Source organism: Tetrahymena thermophila (genome assembly GCF_000189635.1).
Source record: "Tetrahymena thermophila SB210 genomic scaffold scf_8254638, whole genome shotgun sequence".
Lineage (NCBI taxonomy): Eukaryota > Ciliophora > Oligohymenophorea > Hymenostomatida > Tetrahymenidae > Tetrahymena > Tetrahymena thermophila.
In genome coordinates this window covers 345467-364912 of record NW_002476407.1, presented here as the reverse complement: position 1 = coordinate 364912, position 19446 = coordinate 345467, and the positions used below count along the sequence as shown (strand labels likewise).

General features: G+C 24.5%; 3 protein-coding genes across 3 annotated transcripts; 1 reads left to right on the top strand and 2 right to left on the bottom strand. All coding sequences in view use genetic code 6, as the record gives it.

The window, feature by feature from the left end:
• Positions 1–300: 300 nt before the first annotated feature.
• On the bottom strand, positions 301–3807 carry TTHERM_00189240 (hypothetical protein; the record flags this gene model as incomplete). Its single annotated transcript, XM_001016600.2, has 1 exon — positions 301–3807. The coding sequence occupies one exon, from the start codon at positions 3805–3807 to the stop codon at positions 301–303; it is 3507 nt and encodes a 1168-aa protein (XP_001016600.2).
• Positions 3808–5216: 1409 nt separating this feature from the next.
• On the top strand, positions 5217–8902 carry TTHERM_00189230 (amine-terminal domain cyclin). Its single transcript, XM_001016599.2, has 2 exons — positions 5217–7024; positions 7624–8902. The coding sequence occupies exons 1-2, from the start codon at positions 6125–6127 to the stop codon at positions 8773–8775; spliced, it is 2052 nt and encodes a 683-aa protein (XP_001016599.2). The 5' UTR covers positions 5217–6124; the 3' UTR covers positions 8776–8902.
• A 628-nt stretch (positions 8903–9530) lies between these two features.
• On the bottom strand, positions 9531–19388 carry TTHERM_00189220 (cation channel family protein; the record flags this gene model as incomplete). The annotated part of the gene is made up of 1 exon (XM_001016598.2): positions 9531–19388. The coding sequence occupies one exon, from the start codon at positions 19386–19388 to the stop codon at positions 9531–9533; it is 9858 nt and encodes a 3285-aa protein (XP_001016598.2).
• Between the last annotated feature and the right edge of the window lie 58 nt (positions 19389–19446).

Genomic DNA, 19446 nt, shown 5'->3' with positions numbered 1-19446 from the left:
TATTAATTAATCAGTATCTATTTGAATGTCAAATTTATTGTTTCGTTCCACATAAATTCATACAAATAATTTAAAATAAATTTTAATTTAAACGAAAAATAAAAATTATTTTTTCTTAAAATTATTATATTCTTATTTAATTGTAATATGATGATAGTTAAATTAAAAAAAAAATTTGATTGGAATTTATTTATATTAATATAATATTTAATATAAAACACCATATACACTTGAGATACTATTTATATATATAAACATTTATTGTAAGATTAAATTTAAAATTAATAAATTTTGTTTTTTTCAAAGGCACTTTACATTACATGCTAAACTTTCTCTACCTGTTTCAGAGTTTATGTCATGGTCATTATTATTTATGTTGTTGTTGCTACTACTTTCTTTTTTATTTTAACATAACTTTTCACAGAATCCCCTGTTATCTTTCTCTTCTTAAATGGTATTTTATTTATTTGCATTTAATACCATTTCTGAATGAAATTTTCCTGGTTATTTTATCAAATTAGAGTTCGGTGATTGCTAAAAAGTTTAGTATAAACTACTTTTAATTGTTAATTCTTCTAAGTTGTTTCCTCTACCTTACTTTTTAAGGGATTTGTTCTAATAGATAAGTTCGGCACATTCTTCACTCTTCACTTTGAGCTTGACTTCGAGCTAGTTGCATTTTAGTCTGTACCATTTTATTTCTTCTTATGGAGAGTTAAACTAAGAAGGAGGCTATAGAGATAATCCACTACTTTCTATATTGCTAAATTGAGTTATAAATGGAGTAGAATTATCTCCAAACTGCTTAAACTGTTCTAGATTTTACTATGAGAGTTACTAAATTTTTTAAATTAGCATTGGTCTTTCATTATAAGCATCTATTAATTTACTATTTTCATTAATCATAATATTCAATTTTGATATTAAGTCTTTTTTTTGAATTTCATTTTCTTCAAATTACTTTTTGTTATTTTATATTAAGTTCTAAACTTATTACTCTAATTAACTGTTCTAGTTTTAGATTTCTGCTATTTTTTATATGAGTTACTAGTTTTGGTGATCTAGTTCATCTCTTTCATTTTATACTTCTGACCTAATTAATTCTTAATTTCTCTAGAATTATATTTTAATCTCTTATTCCGATAGCTCCGATCTAAATCTATTGAAAGACTACTAACTTCTATTAGACATAAGATCCTTTTTAGATGCAAAATTTTTTTCCATAATTTGTTTTTATTACTCAACTCTAAATTAATTCTACAGATTTAAGTAACTCTTTTCTAATTTATTGTATTTTTCAAGCCATCCTTTAGTTGAATTACAGTTTGCTGCCATTGCTTATTCAAGTTTTTAGCAAGAAATTTTCATAGTTGACAGATGCTCCTCTAAAACTTTATTTCTCTCCATCAATTTTTGGCATTCATTTTCTAGTTTTTTTTTGTCTTCCTCATATTTTTCTTGCTATTAATTGCTTTAAGGAAATTCTTATTAACCTTTAGTAGATAATAAATTTTAAAGCTTTTAAATTTCTACTTTTTATGCTTCTATAATTTAAATGCTATTTTAATTATTTTTTACCAAGATCTCTTACTCTTTAACTGCCTTTTCGTAATCATTTCTTAATTGTTGCTAAGTATTTAGCTTATTAGTTAATTCTAATATCTTTTTTTCTTATTCTAAATCTCTCTGTATCAGCTTTTAAATTTCAGATTAGAGCACACTTTATCTTTAAGTTGCTTCAATTAAGTCTTTCTATTGTTAATTTTATTCATTTTTGGTTAATTTTTCCTTCTTTTAGAAATTACTATCCTATTCTGATAGCTATTTATTCAAGCTAACAATCTTTTCTATATTTTCCATATTCTAAGAGTTTAAGCTTGATAAGTTAGCTTCGAGTAATTGAATTCTTTCATTGAGTAAATTATTTCTTGTTTCCAAATTTTTAATAAATTCTTTTAAATTATCCCTCTCACTCTAAAGCTTGAGAATATCGAATTAATTATCTTGATTTTACTTCTCTTATTCTTTCAGATTAGTATTAAGCTTGTCAAAAATTAATAGTCCTGAGCTTTGTTTAAAGTCATCAGATTAAGAATGAATTCTTTAATTGCTTGTATGCTTTTTACTTTCTTCGTATTTCTCTTCTTCATTATCAATATAAATTTAAAGATTGCTATTTTTCTACTTATTTGTATTATATTGATTTCCTTATTCTTCATTTTACTGAAACATTTATTCATAAAATTCATTCATACTATTTTAAGGAATTTCATATTATTATTTTTAAGGTGTGACAGCACTCTAATTTGTAGTAAAGTGCTCACTTATATTTGTAAGCATAGCAGTTGGATTGAATTCTTAATTATTATTTGAAAATTTAGATAATGAAACCTATATTTTTTATGGCTACTGATTGAGATTTACATTCTAATTCTATTGATTAAAGTCCTTAGACTCATTACTATCTAGAGTTTACTATTTTTAAAATGTGAATTGTTTTTTAAAAACTAATTGACTCAAATTTTATTGGCTCTAATTTTAATCTATTTAATTGCTTATTTATGAAGCTTTTTAATCAAAGTTGCTATCTTAAATATTTTACTATTACTTTACTTCCTTGAACTAATTTTATTTCTATAAAATATTATTGGTTGTTGGGTTTTAATTATTATATTAATTATAATTGTCTCCTATATATTTTTATTTATTAATTTAATATTTACTTTAACTGTTTAGATTGTTTTTTTAAGTATTTTAATTTAATAAATTAGCTATGCTATTATTTTAAATGGCAAAAGAGTTATTTTATTCACTAATTTAGCTTGTGTTATTCAAAGCATAGTTGATAGATTGATTTTATTTAGCAGGTTAAGAGGATTGGACTTTTGGAATTATTATGTTTTCATTTTAAACTAAGTTAATCTGTTTGCTAACATTTGAATAATCTTTACTTTGTAAGTCCTAGTTGACTTGATATTTCTCTGTCTATTTAGAGTAAATTTTATCTTTGTATGGAGAAGATAATTTATAATCTATAGAATGCTGCTGCTATTTATCCTGTTCATTAAACAACATTGATTACTTGGGTTACTTTAAAGGACTAGGAGAAAAATAGCTTAAATGTGTGCTGCTCAGCTTTGATTTATCTATGCTTACCTGATTTTCATTTATAAAAGACTAATTTGTCTTATATTCTGTAGAAATATTTTTAGAATAAGGAGATTCATAAGATTAATTATTGTGACTCTTAGAAACATCTTAGCTATTTGCTCTGTGACTTATTTGCAAGTTAAAAGTATCCTCTCTAGCTGACCCACCAAACGTGCCTGTATCAAAACCACTATTTTTATCAGTGGGTGAGCCTGAATCTTCAATTTTATTGATATTAGAATACTAATCGTTTCTGTTTATGCTTTTATAGTCTTTTAAGACTTATTTTGATTTTGGCAACAATATTTGCGATTATGCGAACTGACCTTATATAAATTTTTGCTAAGCCTCCTATAACTACTTTTTATTGTCACCTTAGATGTTGTTTGCTTAAGAAGAGTTGTTAGAAAGATTTAAATACGTGATTGGGATGCCAACTAAACTATTACCCTCTGCAAATGGGGAAGTATTTAGAATACTATTTGGATCTATATTATTTCTATTTTATGGATTTTAAGAAAATCCTCTTAACTTTTAAAATGGAGAGTCATCTAATTTATAGTTATTAATTTAAGCAGAATTCATTTCTATAGAATCCTATGAATACATATAAGAATCGTAAGGACTGGAAAGAGTAGAGCTACGCTAGTTTTTCATTCTTGAAATTGATTTCTTTCTTTAAATTTTGTTAACCCTTTCTATTATTTTTTTAATTCTACTTAAATAAATTTCTACTAATAGATAAATAAATTAATCACTTAAAATTTACAAAATTTTAGTAAAATATAATGTTAGTAAAAGCAATTACTTTCCTTTCTTTGAATTAGCTTTTAGAATTAATTATGAAAATAAAAATAAAAGCCATCAATCTTTGATAATTTTTATTTTTTTCTTTTGATTTTACTACTTTAAATAATAAAAATAACAGTAGATTTCACGTTTTGTTTGAGTAATAAACTATCACTATCTAAATGAAAATAAATTTTATCTAAATATTTATTTGAGTTTTGCTACATTTCTCTTTAATTCATTTAATCATTATTTTTTAAATTTTATACCAAGTTTCATAAATTTTGTGTGCTCAATAACATACTTTGCATTATGTTTTATTATCTACATATATTCTACTGTATTGATATCTTCTTTGATAAAATTAGAACTATTAATTGGTTTAATAGTCAAAAAGTATTCTGAGCTTACTAGAAATCAAAATTAAATTTTTCTTTTGATATGTCTATAGCTATTTTAAAATAAAAAGATGCTGAAATATATTTCCAAAATATTTTTGGATTAATTTTAATAAAATTTAAACCTTTGTACATTTTTTCAGTAAGTTATTTTAAGCTTTAAAAGAGCAAAATTTTTTTATTAATAGTTTTTAAAGAATATTTTAGTATTAAAAAGTACTTTTTGTAAACATCTTTAAATTTAAATTCGAATTTTCAAGCGTAAATTAAAATTTCTTAATAAAAAAACTATTTGTTATTTAAACTTCATCTTAAAATATTTTTTTGGTATTTTTCAACTTAAATGAATAGATAATAATTCCTATTTCTAAAATTGTTAAAATTTATGCAGTATTTTTTTATTTAAAATAGAATTATCAATTCTTCTAAATATTTGGATTAGACTGATTTTAGAACGACTAAAATTTTCAAAAACAATTAAACCGCAAATTTAGTGGAACTAACAAATATCTTGTTTGATAAAAATTTTAGTGCAATAAATTTAATGATAGGCTAGCAAATTCTGTCTTTTGATTTTAAGGAATTTAAATTTTTAAAAATGAATATTCAAAAATTCTTTAATTAGTAATCTGATTAATTTCTTTTTGTACATTAATAATTTTCGATGTGTTTTTTTTTATAGACTATGAAAAACACAACTAAAAATTATGTTTATGATCAACGATAATACCTAAAATTTTAAAATTGAAATTCTACTTATACAAAAATAAGTACATATAAATAATAGAATTAATGATATTTATAATTTGTTTATAACCAATCTTGCTTAGAGATACTATATTTAGATTATAAATGAGAGTAAGAGATGTGCATTTTATATTTCAGCTGGTCAATCAAACAAAGTAAAAATTAGTCTTTGATTGAGCATATCTTGTTTGTATTCGCAGAAAAAAAACATTTAAATTTCAAATATTTTTTGATAAAGTTGAATCTTAATATCACTTAGTTTATTAAGGGATATTATTAATGGATATAAGGAAAGACTTTAATTTTTTAATTTGAAAGTATTTGAAAATTGAATTAAATTATCAATATGAAATCAAAAATTTTACACAGAATATTAATAAATACATATAAAAAAGCACATAAATAAATAAATAATAAAAAGAAAGAAAAAATAAAAAATCCCAAATTAAGAATTCTTTAATAGATATATAGATAGATTGATAGATACTTAGATAAAAATTAATATCAAGTTTTTTATTTGAATACTAATCACACACAAAGGAATAAAACTCTATCAAACAAACACACCAAAAAAACACACAAATAAACAAACAAATCTACCCCTTTCTCTTTCATATACATTTTATATTCAATTAATCCCTCAAAAAACACCTCCAATAGATTAAATAAATGATGTCAACTTTTTAAAAATAGAATTCCTCCCAATATTAAGCTTAGGTAAAATAGTTTTTTTTATTCAAGATTATTAAGATTATTTTCTTTTTATCAAGATCCATATTCAATAAATAAAAACATGATACAAAAAAAAATAGTTTGTGATCAAAATCTTTCTATCCAGTTGTTTCTCCTTCTCAAAATGCATTTTATTAATCATTCTTTATTTAACCCATAATTAGATTAACAACAACTTAATTGTCGAAGAGTACAATTTCATCAATGATTTCACTTAAGATGCTAGTCGTGGAATCCATTCATAGAATGATTTCAATGCCTAAAATTTATAAAACCCTCTTAGCAATAGATAAAAGCCTGCTACTTCTATGTCCATGATTGATGAAAATTCAAATACTATTCCTTTTTTTTAAAAGAGACATTCAATGAAGAGCACCTATTGTAACTAAAATGACTTAATTTTTTAAAATAAAATGAATTATTCATAAAGAATGCCTTTTGAAGAAGTTGTTTCGTTACAACCCTAATAAATAATTTACTCTTAAAAGTCAGTAGCTTGTGAAGATTAGCAAAATATGAAGTAAAGTGTTAAATTTCCTGCTTAAGTTGGCTAAAACTAATAACAGAGCAGCACTTTAAACAATTACTCAAACGACCTATCTCCTATAGACATGACATTTTAGTAAATAAGCACTTAAAGTAGCTCTCCTGATTTCGATTTAGCAGTCATTAAAAATCCCTCCTCATCTTAAAACGTAAACATAAGCAATAAGTCTAGTTCTTTTGTTGGGTCTGGGTCTATTAGCGGAATGAGCAGCTTTAAATAAATGAGTAACAACTAATAAAAAAGCATGAATTAATCTTCATAATAATAAGCAATTGCCAAAGAATATAAAAATTACTCTTAAAGTGGAAATAGCATGTAGGAGCTAAGTTCTGTTAGCACTAGAGTTAACAGCTATAGTACAAATGCAAGCTCTGGATTAAATAAAAATAAATCTAGCAACTACACATTCTAAGAAGAGTAAGATGAGAATTCATAAGTCTGCAGCAATATTTTAATAGATTAGATGGATTGCCAAGAGGTAGAAGATTTCAGTCTTTATATCTAAGAGTATGAAAAGTAAAATGCAAACTCTAGCTAAGAACAATAGAGAAAATAGGCAATTTCCTAAGAAGATATTTATTAAGAGTAACTTTTTGGTGGTAATCCTCAATACGTTCCTAAGTACGGCTACTAAATAGTCTAACACCTCTTCAAACAACAGGTAATTACTTATTAAATTATTTCTATCTATTGTTATTGAAAGTCCTAAAGATTTTCAAAGATTAAGGATAAAAATATTTCTAAAATAATAAGAATTTGAAATAGAAATAATCTTGCAAAAATGGCTTCAAAAAGCAATTTAAAATTGAGTTATTCAATATATTCCTTGTTCCGTTTTCAAGTTTTTAAAGTAAATAAATGGAAAAATATGTGATAGATAAATTATGATTTTTATCCGCTATTTTTTTTTTAAATTATTTGATTAAAACCCATAGAAATAATTAATTTTCAACAAATTTTTTGCCAAATTTTCTTAATTAAAACCAAAATAATATCAATCAAATAAATTAAAGAGTTAAATTATAACTTAAAGAAAATCTTTAAACTATCCTTTATTTACAATAAAAAAAATATTACTATAATTGATACCTAGATAGATAGGTACATGTTTTATTAAAATTTTGCATCATTATTTTTCTAATTTTTCTCAAGATTAAAATAAAAGAAAAATGAAAAATTTGAAATTCATTAAATTTTGCGCTTAATTTTACTTTAAATTTATCTTGCATTTATTAATATTTTAATTTTAAAAATAAATAGAGAAACTATAAAATAACTGTAATCACTGATCCTAGAGAATTAATTATTAGAGAAAATCTAATTGATTTAATGTCTCGTTTGCACACTCACCTTAAGTTGCAAGAAGAAACACTTTATCTTGCTGTAAATATTTTCGCCAGATACTTAGACGTCTAAAAACAAAACTACTAAAACTAAAAAATTGTAACTCTAGTTGCAACTTGTCTCTTCATAGCTGCTAAATACTAAGAAATTTATCCTCCTCCTCTTCGTGATTTTTTACATGTCCTTAAACTCAATAAAATCCAAGCTAATACTTCTGATATATGTGATTTAGAAGGAAGCATTCTCAATAAATTAAACTTTTCTCTCTTCGGTCCTACTCGTTTACAATTCCTTGAAGCTTATTTCTCTTAAATTACTCTAGACCCATCTCAAGTCAGCTTTTGCTATTATTTACTTGAACTAACAAACTTAAACCACTCCTTCTACAAATATGACCACAGTGAAATTGCTGCTGCATGCATACTTTTAAGTGAAAAATTCAAAAATATTTCTGGCAAATATTTTTGGAGTGAAAAATTAGAACTAATTACAAACTATAAATAATAAGATGTTTATGACTGCGTTGAAGAGCTTTATTAGTACTTAGTTAATGTAGGACACAACAGGAAAAAATTATTTATTTACTCCAAATATTCTGAACAAAAATACAAATCTGTTGCTTTGATTGATTATGACCTCACTCACAATGTTAATAACTAAACCAACTAAGAAAGCACTTAAGATGGATTTTACATTTCTACTTCTAATAATCAAAAAAGTGAGAATAACTACTCATAGTAATAAAAAATTTACACAAATAAGTAAATGACACAATCCTAATAACTATCTTAGTCTTGCAATTAAGGCTATAACAGTAGCATGACTTAATCAACCTATAACATGACTTATTCATAAAATAGTTAGAACTACGATTCATAACAGATACAAGAGTAACAATATTATTCTAAATAAATGTCTTAATAAAACAATTAAATTGCTTACTCTAAATGCAAATCTGAATGCTATGCTGAGGAATATGACGAAAACTCTGTTAGCTTTCATTCTTAAGCCAGATAAAATTAACCAAATTTCAAATATGACATTACAAAATACTCAAAAATTTACTGATCAATCGTGCATAATATTAACAATAATCTTTAAATATTTATCACACATTTATTCATAAAAACATACAACTAATTAATAAAAATAAAAATAATAATAATAATGATTTCAATCGGTCTTTTATCAAAAATGTAAAATAAAAAAGCTTGTTTTTTAAGTTTGAAAAATAATTTATTTTCTTAAAACTTTAATTTAGAAAATAAGTAAATTAGTGTATTTAAAATTTGTATAAAAGATCCAACTATAATAAAAAGTAAACCATTTTGTTTAAAGAGTATAAAATTAATGTAATTTATATATATATATATAATTAAATAAGTAAGTAAGTATAATTTATTAATAAAATTATATCAAATTTATTGATTAAAAATCAATAAATTAAAATATCAACCACACTCACTCACTCTTCGCTTCCATTTGATTTTAACATTTTTTTTAAGTAAAATTTATTTAAAAAAAAATATAAAAGTTTATATTGAAAATAAGTTTCACTTTTATCCAAAAATTAGTTTAAGGTGCTTTTTTGTAGCTTAGACATAATATGTATAATTTGTAAACAAAATATATTAATTTAAAATTATTTATATAAGAAGTTCTAAATACTTTTTATAAAAATAAGCTTTAATTAGTTTTTAAAGAGTAGTTATTTATTTATATACATTAAATTTGCTTAATTTAATTTAATTTAATTAATTAATTATATTTATTTATTTATTTTTTATTTTTGAAAATTAATTTTAATTATTTTAAATATTTTATCATAATTTATTGATTTTATCTTTTAATTTTAGAGTAAATTCGTTCTTTGCACCTAATTGTACAGTGGCCAAAGCATAACAACGATTATAAAGTTCTAGGCAATATTCATGGAATAAATTTTCCTCTAATATAATTGCTAGTTATAAAATATTATCAATATTTTTTATACCATTTTCTGGGGTATTATCTGCCACTATTTTTTATATCATTTTGTTTGCTTCATCTTCGTTATTCATCTTTAAATAGTTTACTATCCTGAATTTTTAAATATCATAATCAAGGTCCTTATTTTGAACATTTATAGAAGCTGAGGATGAAGATGATGATGTATTCTTTTTAAGCTACTACTATTACTGGGCTTCTTTAATTTCACTCTATTAGCTCGATTTTTTCATTCTTTTTTCTCTAGAAGAGCTTGTTGCCATTTTCTACTATGAAGAGGATCTCATCGCTTCACTACTTTATTTGTTTGGTTGCTTACATTATAAAGTGTTTAATGCTTCTTAATAATAGTAATCGGCTTCGTTATACTTCAAAAACTGATGGCAATATTGGTTAGCTACATCAAGCTAAATCTTAGCTTTTTCTATTGAGCTTAATTTTTATGAATTTTCTTCTAGGAAAACTAGCTTTTCTCTAAGTTCAGACATTTGAATATCTTCAATAATAGCAAGCTAATGTTAAGTTCTTTCTTTTAATTTCATGATTACATATTCTTCTCTTTCAAATAAATCATCAAAATCTTATTCTTCTTCAGTAGTTTGCATTGTTGCTTAGCTGTCCTTCATAAAATTATTTGTAGCTGATGATTTCATTACATCTTTTTAATTTAGTATGATAGTCTAGAGTATTTCAAGAGCATCTTTGTAATATTGTTCTGCAGAAATTTCTGAATCTTCTGCGAAGAAATCCCCTAACAAAATTAAAACTTTTGCTTTATCTAAGGGATACTGTTCTGTGCACATCAAAGCAATATCAAAATCTTAACTGCTATCTACTTTGTGATTGAGTATCCACTTAAGCTTTCCACTTAGCAAATGATCGTAAGCCATAGAAACTTCATCATGGATAAAAAGAGTATGAATGTTATTAAAATAGACTTCATTGTAATGAAGAGAATCTTCAAGTTCATTATTATAGTAGAGACTCTGCCAAATTTAATTAACTGTACGAAGAATTTCGCTATCTGATACTTTATTGCTCTGCTGCTTCATAATTTCTAAATTATTTATATATTAATTCGAAGCCTTTTCCCATTAAAATGTATATTTGTACATTCTGGCAATATCTTATGCTGATTAGATTCTGTCATGAATTTACTTTGCAATCTTTTTTATACTAGGTGGGTTCAGTTTTTAATTATTTATTGATTTTCCTTCGTTCCAATATACTTCTAACTCATAATCAGGGGCATTGCTTCTATGCATAAAATACTTGTTATTGTTTGTATTCCATGAAGTGCATATGATGTTACTATTTTTTTTAATTTCATCTAAGTTTTCATCGTCACTGTCTTCAGTATCACTATTCTTTTACTTTTTTTAAGGTGGGTTAACTGCTATTAATTTTTCATTTTTAAATTCATCAGGATTTAATTTAATTCCTGGTTTAACATCATCTTAATTTTTGGAAGTTTTATTAGGTGAAGAAGGTGGAGGAGGAGATAATATTTCTTACTGAGATAGCTTCTTATTAACTTAATTATTCTTTTTCAAATAATCATGGAGATCTTTTTGTATGAATTTCATATTTAACAACCTTTGTTTAGGATCTTACTCCAAAAGATAATTAATAATAATACCAGAGAGTTGCATACTATTTTTACACATTTCTATTCTGTTTTATATGAAATTAGATGTTCTGTTATTAGAGATCAAATGATACTTAAAGCAGAGTAGTGTTATTCCGAGTGCATACAAATCTCCTGCAAAAATATTAAAAATCTATCCATGATCTTTTTATCCTTCTATTTCGGCAATTTCAGGTGGTTGGTATATTTTAGAGTAATAGATATTATATTTTTTTTCTTAATTTTATTCTTCATAAACTTAGGCCTTGGTGAGATTAAAAAACTTATATGAATTCGAAGCAGGGCAAAAAGCAACGTGCTCAATTTAAATATTTCCTAAGCAAATGTTCTTTGCTCTGAAACCCAAAACACATTCAATTAGTGAAGTAAATATGAAAATCAACTCGTCTTCTTCATAAATTTTTCTATCTTTGAAACGATTCAATAGAATTTACTCAATAGGATAGAAGTCTTCAACTTCTAAAAAGAAATTGTACTCAAAATGACGGAATTCATAGACTAATGGACTGTCCATTAATAAAAGAGTAGGGTTTAAGAAAATATTCTAAGAAGTTGAAACTTCTGCCTTGTTCCCATAACAAAAATTCTTTTTGGTAACATTGCTTTCAGTTAAACTTGAAGAATTTTTTTATGTATTCATTTAAAGATTCAAGAATCTATTTTCTTCGATTTGAGCATTATATTAAAAGTGTTGCATAAGGTGCCACTCTTTTACAATTTAAGGATCACAGTATTAGTCAATAAGGTATAGCATCATAGCACAAGGTCTCATCATTTCTTAATCATATCCTCTAAATGACCTAATCTTAGGAGCAGAATCAAGTAAGTAGCTTTCTCTACCAAATGCTAATTCACCGTGCCTAGGATCTGTTTTGATTTCTTCAATAAAATCAATATTCTTAGGCAATCTACATTTGATATCAAATATTATTGCATTCTCAATAAGTTTTTCCATATCTTACTTTATGATATGAGGACGTCTATTTATTTTCCTAATTCTTCTTTTATTTTATTGGATTCGTAAATCAAGCAGCTCCTCTGGAGTTAAGCTGTTTAATTTGTTTCTTTCTATTTCATCTAATTCTGAATTGTTCTATTCGCCCTTTTTTCTAATTTATTTAAGAGATTCATAAGAAGAATGAGAGTTCCTAGTTTATTAATCTTGAAGAATTTTCACTTTTACAATCTAATCATGCTCATCAGAAGTATCATCATGTACAATATGCAAAGACTCTTCTCCTTCTGTCTCTTTGATTGGATATCTTTACACTTAAACAAGATTTTTATTTAGAATTTCTTTATACTTATTTGGCTATTTTTTATTTTAAGAAGGACTAGAAGCTCCGTTATTTTAAGAACTCTCTTATTTTTTACTAGTATCTTACTTTTGACTTTACTCTTAATTTACACCAGACTACTAATCTGCTTGTTGATTTTCCTTCTAAGAGTTTTGGCTATTTTCTTTCTTTTATTTATCTTCTGTATTAATTTCATTAAGCAACTCTTCTTAATAGTTAAGATTTAGAGAATTATCATGATGTTATTAATCTTACTAGTTATTTAGAGTATTAATTGGATTAAGATTTTTAAGAGATCCTTAATTAGATTTTAACTAAGCTAATATGCTATTTTAATCGTTTATGCTTTCATCATAAGTGTGATTTTAAGGATCTTTCTAAATTTCTTCATTTAATAAAATATGACTAGTGTCTTAAGCCTTGATAAAATTAGAAATGTCTGTGTTATTCTTATTTGGGGTATTTGCTCCAGATTATTCTGCTTTAGAAGACCTTTGATCACTATGAGTGTTTTGAGTATAACTAATATCTTCCTTTGTTTTCTAGCTGCTTTATGAATTCCTTTTTTCTGGTATAACCTTATTTTATCCTTTTGTCTAATGATTAATCAAATTAACTTAATCTTCTAAAAATTATTTATCTTCCCCGCTCATCATCTTATTAGCCTTTTTATTTCTTTTTTTCAGCTAACCATCTTTACCATTTTCATAGCTTTCACATTCATCATCACTGTCTAATTAGCTTTCCAAGGGTATATTACCATTCTCTTTGTTGAATTTGTTATTTTTATCGTTCTTTTATTTTTTTTTAGTTTTTTTTAATTTAGATTCACTTTAATCCTATTCATCACAATCTTCATCATCTTCTTCTTCATTGCCATTTTCTTATAAATTGTTTTGTTTCTATTTTTTACCTCCTTATTTATCATCTTTATTTTCATTTTAAATAATAATTCTAGCTTCAGTAATTATTCTTAATTCATTTCCATTTTACTCTCTAATTTCTCTAATAACTACTCCATCAGCTCTCCCATTAGTTTCATTTATTATTTTAGCATTTTGATCAATGTTAACTTTATCTTAGCCCTAGCCTTGAACTTAAGACTTTCTATCTTTATCTTCTTTTTCTTCTTTTAAATTTTAGCTTTGTTGATTAGATTAGTTAGAGTGTTATAAATCATCTTGATTTATTTTACTCTATGATAATGAGCTTTTGCTTTAATTTTTATCTGATGATTCATTCAGTTAATTTTAATTCTATGAGTTATTCTTATCTTATTCCATTAAGTTATTTTTAGCCTCCTAATCATTAACATTTTTCTGTTAATTTTCGTTATTTATTTAGCTTTTTCTTTAAGACAAAGCTGATTTATTCTCTTAGTTACTTTATTCATCAATTTATTAATTATTTTTATTGAGGCTGTCTTTTCTTTTTGAAATTTTACTTGAGTTATTTAAAGAAGCATCTTATTCTCTTTTAGATTTTTACATTTAACTTTCTGAATCATTGATATTTGGATCACTTCTGTTTTTTAAGTTTTAAGATAATTACTATTCCTATTGATTTTATTCCTTTTTTTAAGTTTCACTTTTATCTTTTTTTAAGTTATCTTTGCTGCTATTTTATTCACTTTACAACTAATCTTCATTATTTTTAAGTTTATTACTTGAATTTTAACTTTCCTTATTTTTATCAGAATTGCTTATTTAAGAATTGTTTATGATTGATTTTTTTTTAACAGAACTATTTCTTTAGTTAAGATCTTTCTTAGAATCACTTTATGATAACTAACTATCTTATGATATATCTTTCTAATTATTTAAATTACTTTTTTGATTATCATGTACATTTTTATTTTACTTATCTTATCCATTTTAGTTGCTTATATTTTATATTTAATCTTTTTTAGAATCCTTGCTTTCTTTTAAATCTTTCTATGAATTAGAATGATGCTATTCTCCATCTTTATGATTCTAATTGATATTTTTTTATTTATTAGATTATTCTAACTCATCTTTTTTTTTCAAATTCTCTTATTGGTCTTTTTAAGAATTTTTATTTTCTTTTAAATCTTTTTTAGATTAAGATTCTTATTTGTTTACTTCTTCTTCATTTTGAACTTCTTTTTTGTTTAAATCTTTCTCTTAATTCATCTTAGAATTTTAATTTTTACTTGATTCATCTGATTATGAATTTTTAGAAATTTTATTATTCTTATCAGCTTAATTTATATTACTATTACTCTATTCTAATTATTAATCACTATTTGATTAGTTTTAATCGATTTTAGACTGATTTTTAGAATGATTTAAAGAATTATCATTCTATTTTTAACTTGTTTAATTTTTGTTTAATTATTAGTTTTATTTGTTGTTATTTTAACTTAATTATGAATTTTTAGAAATTTTATTATTCTTATCAGCTTAATTTATATTACTATCACTCTGTTCTAATTATTAATCACTACTTGATTAGTTTTAATTAATTTTAGACTGATTCTTAGAATCATTTAAAGAATTATCATTCTATTTTTAACTTGTTTAATTTTTGTTTAATTATTAGTTTTATTTGTTGTTATTTTAATCTAAATTAACCTCTTAGCTTTAGCTGTTTTAAAGTTAATTTTATTGACTAATTGTAGAGTTTAAATTTTGAGATTTTTTTATTGAAGAGTTATTATTTTATATTTCATTAGACTTACTTTCAGCATGGTTAATTTCATTTTGCCTTTATTATGAATTATCTTATTAAACTTTATCTAAATTTTTATTATCGGAATTTTTACTCTCATTAAGTTATTTTTTTTACTGTTATTATGAATTACTCAGTTCTTTTTCATTTTTAATTTACTTGTTTTATAATCCAGAATCTGATGATAACTTTGATTTATCTTTATTATTTTATTTTTATTCTTTTTATGCTTCCTGTAAATTATTAACAACATCTTATTGAATTTACTAAATCTAGCTTTTAATACCATTCTCTTTGGTAGATCTACTAGAAATTCCAGAATCTTTATTTAATTGATTATTAGACTCATTGCTTAGTTTTTTCTAAGGATAAACTTCTTAATTATGTCCTGACTTTTAATGGTTATCTTAATTATTTAAAGAAGATTATTTTTCTTTTAACCCTAAATTCACTTGCTGCTGCTTATCATCTAAACTTGATTATTATTAAGAGTCATTACTTTTAAGTCTACCTGTCATATCAGAGTCAATCACAATACTCTTATCTTGCTTTATTTGACTTAAAGTTATTTTATCATCTATTTTCTGATTACTTTCATTTTATCCATTATTTTATTGACTATTATTTGATTATTTTTATTGTGAAATTTAATTTGAGATATTATTTTTATCACAAATTTCATTATTATTTTTTTGTGATCCATTTACTTAAATGCTATTTGTAATTAATGGAGGCTTAGTAGAACTCAGATTTTCATTTTGTCCTTCTTTTTTTGCTTGAATATTTTTATGCTATTAATCTGGCTAATTATTATTATTACTGTTATTTTTGTTACTGCTGTGGTTGATTTAATTTTCTAAATTTTGATTTTCTTTTTTTTAAGAAAGTGAATTATTTTTATCATTTTTATACTCCTATTATTGACTCTATGATTATTAACTAACCTATTTATCTGAGTTGATACCTTAATTATTATTTTCTTTTTATTATTTATCTTTGTTACTCCCTTATAATTAGTCTTGATTTTCGAATTTTTAACTTGTTTTTTCTTTTTTGCTTGAAGATAGATGAGATTAGTTTTGATTTGTAAATTGCTAATTTGGTTAGTTTAATTAATGATTTTAGTTTTGGATTTATTCATTTTCATTTTTTTAATTTTTTTCTGGATACTGCTCAAAACTGCTTTGACTCTTTTTAGAAGATCCTGTCTGTGAAATTGTTTTTTTTCTTATTTAAGATTTAGAATTACATCTTTATTGCTGCTGGTTTTGGTTATTAATGTTTGATAAATTATTTTCATTATTATGATTGTTTAAATTTTATACTGATGGATTAGCTGAAAAGCTACCACGAACATTATCTTAGTTTTGTAAGCTTGAATTATTTTTTTGCTAATGCTGAGATTAATTCATTTAATTCTTTTAATTGGATCCATTCTCAGTTCCTATTTTCTATTTTGTAAAAGAAGAAGTAGATCTGCGAAATCCTTATTGGCTAGTACTTAAAATACTGCTATTTGTTTAATTAGGAATTTGTTTTTAGTCACCAGAATTATTATTTATTGCATGCAATTTAGAGGAGTTTTATAATTAACTTCCATTATTTTATGTTATTTTTTAAATAACTTTTGCATAGATACTACTTGTGTTTTTATTTTACGAACTTTATGTTTTCTCTATTTGAGAAGAGTCATTAGCTCTTTTTTGATTTACCTCAGTATGGAAACTGTCATTAATATCATCTAATCTAATTGTTTTTTATTGGGCTGCATTATCTTCATTATTAATTAAATGATTTAAACTGTAACCTGTAACTGAAGCTCCAGTTGTCCCAAGAACATCATTTTGAGTATTGTTGCTACTTTGTTAACTACCTTTAGCTGGAAGATGAGATTAACGAAGTCTGCTGTTGGCTCCCTCTAAATCACTATCTTCTAAATCTTTATTCTAGTATCTTTTATTTTGCTTTGAGGCCGAGTTATTTTTATCTGGTTTAATTTATTAGAACTAAAGATTATGATTATAGTCCATCTGCTATAATTTACTCTATTTTTTAAACATTTCAGTGACATCAATTTCTTCAACTTCATCACCAAATTCCTCTAATTGGTGTGAGATTTACTATACATAGAAGGGATTATTTTGTCTTTATTTAGGAATACTCTTCTAGCTGTCAGTTAAATAGTTACCATTCTAATTGTAGCCCTGTTCTGGAATCTCGTTTAGCTTACTCCCTCTTCCACTGCTTTTGCTTCTTTTATCATTTTTCAAATAGATTTATTTAATTTATTCCATTTTCTCATCTTACTTTTGCTTTAATTAGTTCCTCTACCCGCTTTGTTTTGATTTAGGCCTATTATTAAGATTTCCATTCGAATTACTTGTTGGCGAAGAAACATTTTTGTTAGGAATATTATTTTAATTATTATTGAGACTCGATTAGCTACTATTATTTTTATCATCACCCAATTTAGCTGCTGAATTGGTTACTCCATTTTAATTTTAATTTTATTGATAATTTTAGCCATTATTATGTTTTTTACTTCTTTAATTTGTGGGAATTTAATCAGGATTTGTATTCATAATATAATATTAATATTTATCTATTTAAGGTTGTGTGTAAATGTCATTCTCAGTTTTGAAAGCAGCCTCTTAAGTTGACAATACGTCAGTTGTTAGATGTTGTTAATTTGGCTGACTGTTCAATGGCATAATTGACAAGCTGTTATTATTTATACCCTTATTTGTTAATGGTATTTGCTTAAATTTATATTTACTTGAGCTTAGATTTTCTCTACTATTTGTATTGCTTCTAAAATTTGGATAAGCTCTTTAATCATTTTCATCTCTACCTTTCTCAATAGATCCTAAATTACCTCTATGAGTTAAAGAAGAATTGACTTATCCTCCAGTTTTATATTATCTTAAATTTGGAGTGAAGCTCCTTATTTTTACACTCTTGTTTTACTAAAGGTTATTGCCATTTGTATTTTTTACATTATTCTTAGTTGGTATTCCAACTGTCTGACTAAAACCAATAAGATTCTAATGAGCACCCATATCATCAGATGTTAAACCTGAATCACCTCTTCTCAACGGTATTTAAGGAATATTATGTTAATCATTAGGCTATAAATAATTATTTGTCTGTTAATTCTTCCTAGTAAAAAATGATCCAGAGTTTATATACTTTTTAGAGAGGTGGAACTAATTGTTATTTTATTAATCTTAATTTTAGGCATCACTTAATTAATAAGGTGTTCTCCTGTTAGAACTATTGTTGTTGTTGTTTTAATTAGAATCTTATGCAGTCTTTGTTGGGCCATTCATAGTTAGATTGTTAAAATTTTAGCTAGTTTATAAATCGTTTGTATAATTTAATCTTGATGATGTGTTGTTGTTATCATCTCTACGATTTCCATGATAGCCAATTGAAGATTTCACACCATCTCTGATATAATGAGAAAGCTTTTAAAGATTATTTGTGTTATTTATGGACTACAAAAGCTCACTGTGCTAATTTAAATACTCATTTAATATAATTTTAGCTGCATCTGATTGCTAATGAGGCTTTGTTAATTATGGATTATTGCCTTAAATTTGCAAATTGCTATTGATGTTAGGATTCATTTAGCTGTTTTAAATTTAATTAACACTATTTTTACTAGATCTCTGCCCACTCTTTGAGCGCTAAGATTTTTTGCTTTCATAGTGATTCCTATTTGGGTTTATACTTGGAATTTTTAATGGTTCTTTTTGTATAGATTAAGTTTAACCTGAGTTATGAAACTGATCTAGATTTCTTACATCAATTTAGAAAAAGGGATTATCTGCATTGTCTAATAGATTCTATTGTTTGAAGCTGCTTTAATGATTAATTTAATCATTATTATGGTTAAAGCCTCCAAAATTTGAAGTTGCTTAAGGGGAAAAATTTCTTTCTTTACTAATTTAATTTTGATTATGTTAAAAGCCAGTTGAAGCCATAGCAGCACTAGCAGTTGCATTAGCATTGGCATCCCTTTTCTTAACTTATGAATATAGTGATCTTTCCGTCATGCTTTTTTAATTATTTAAAGTCACTATCCTTCAAGTCAGTTGCTTTATTTAAGAAAAA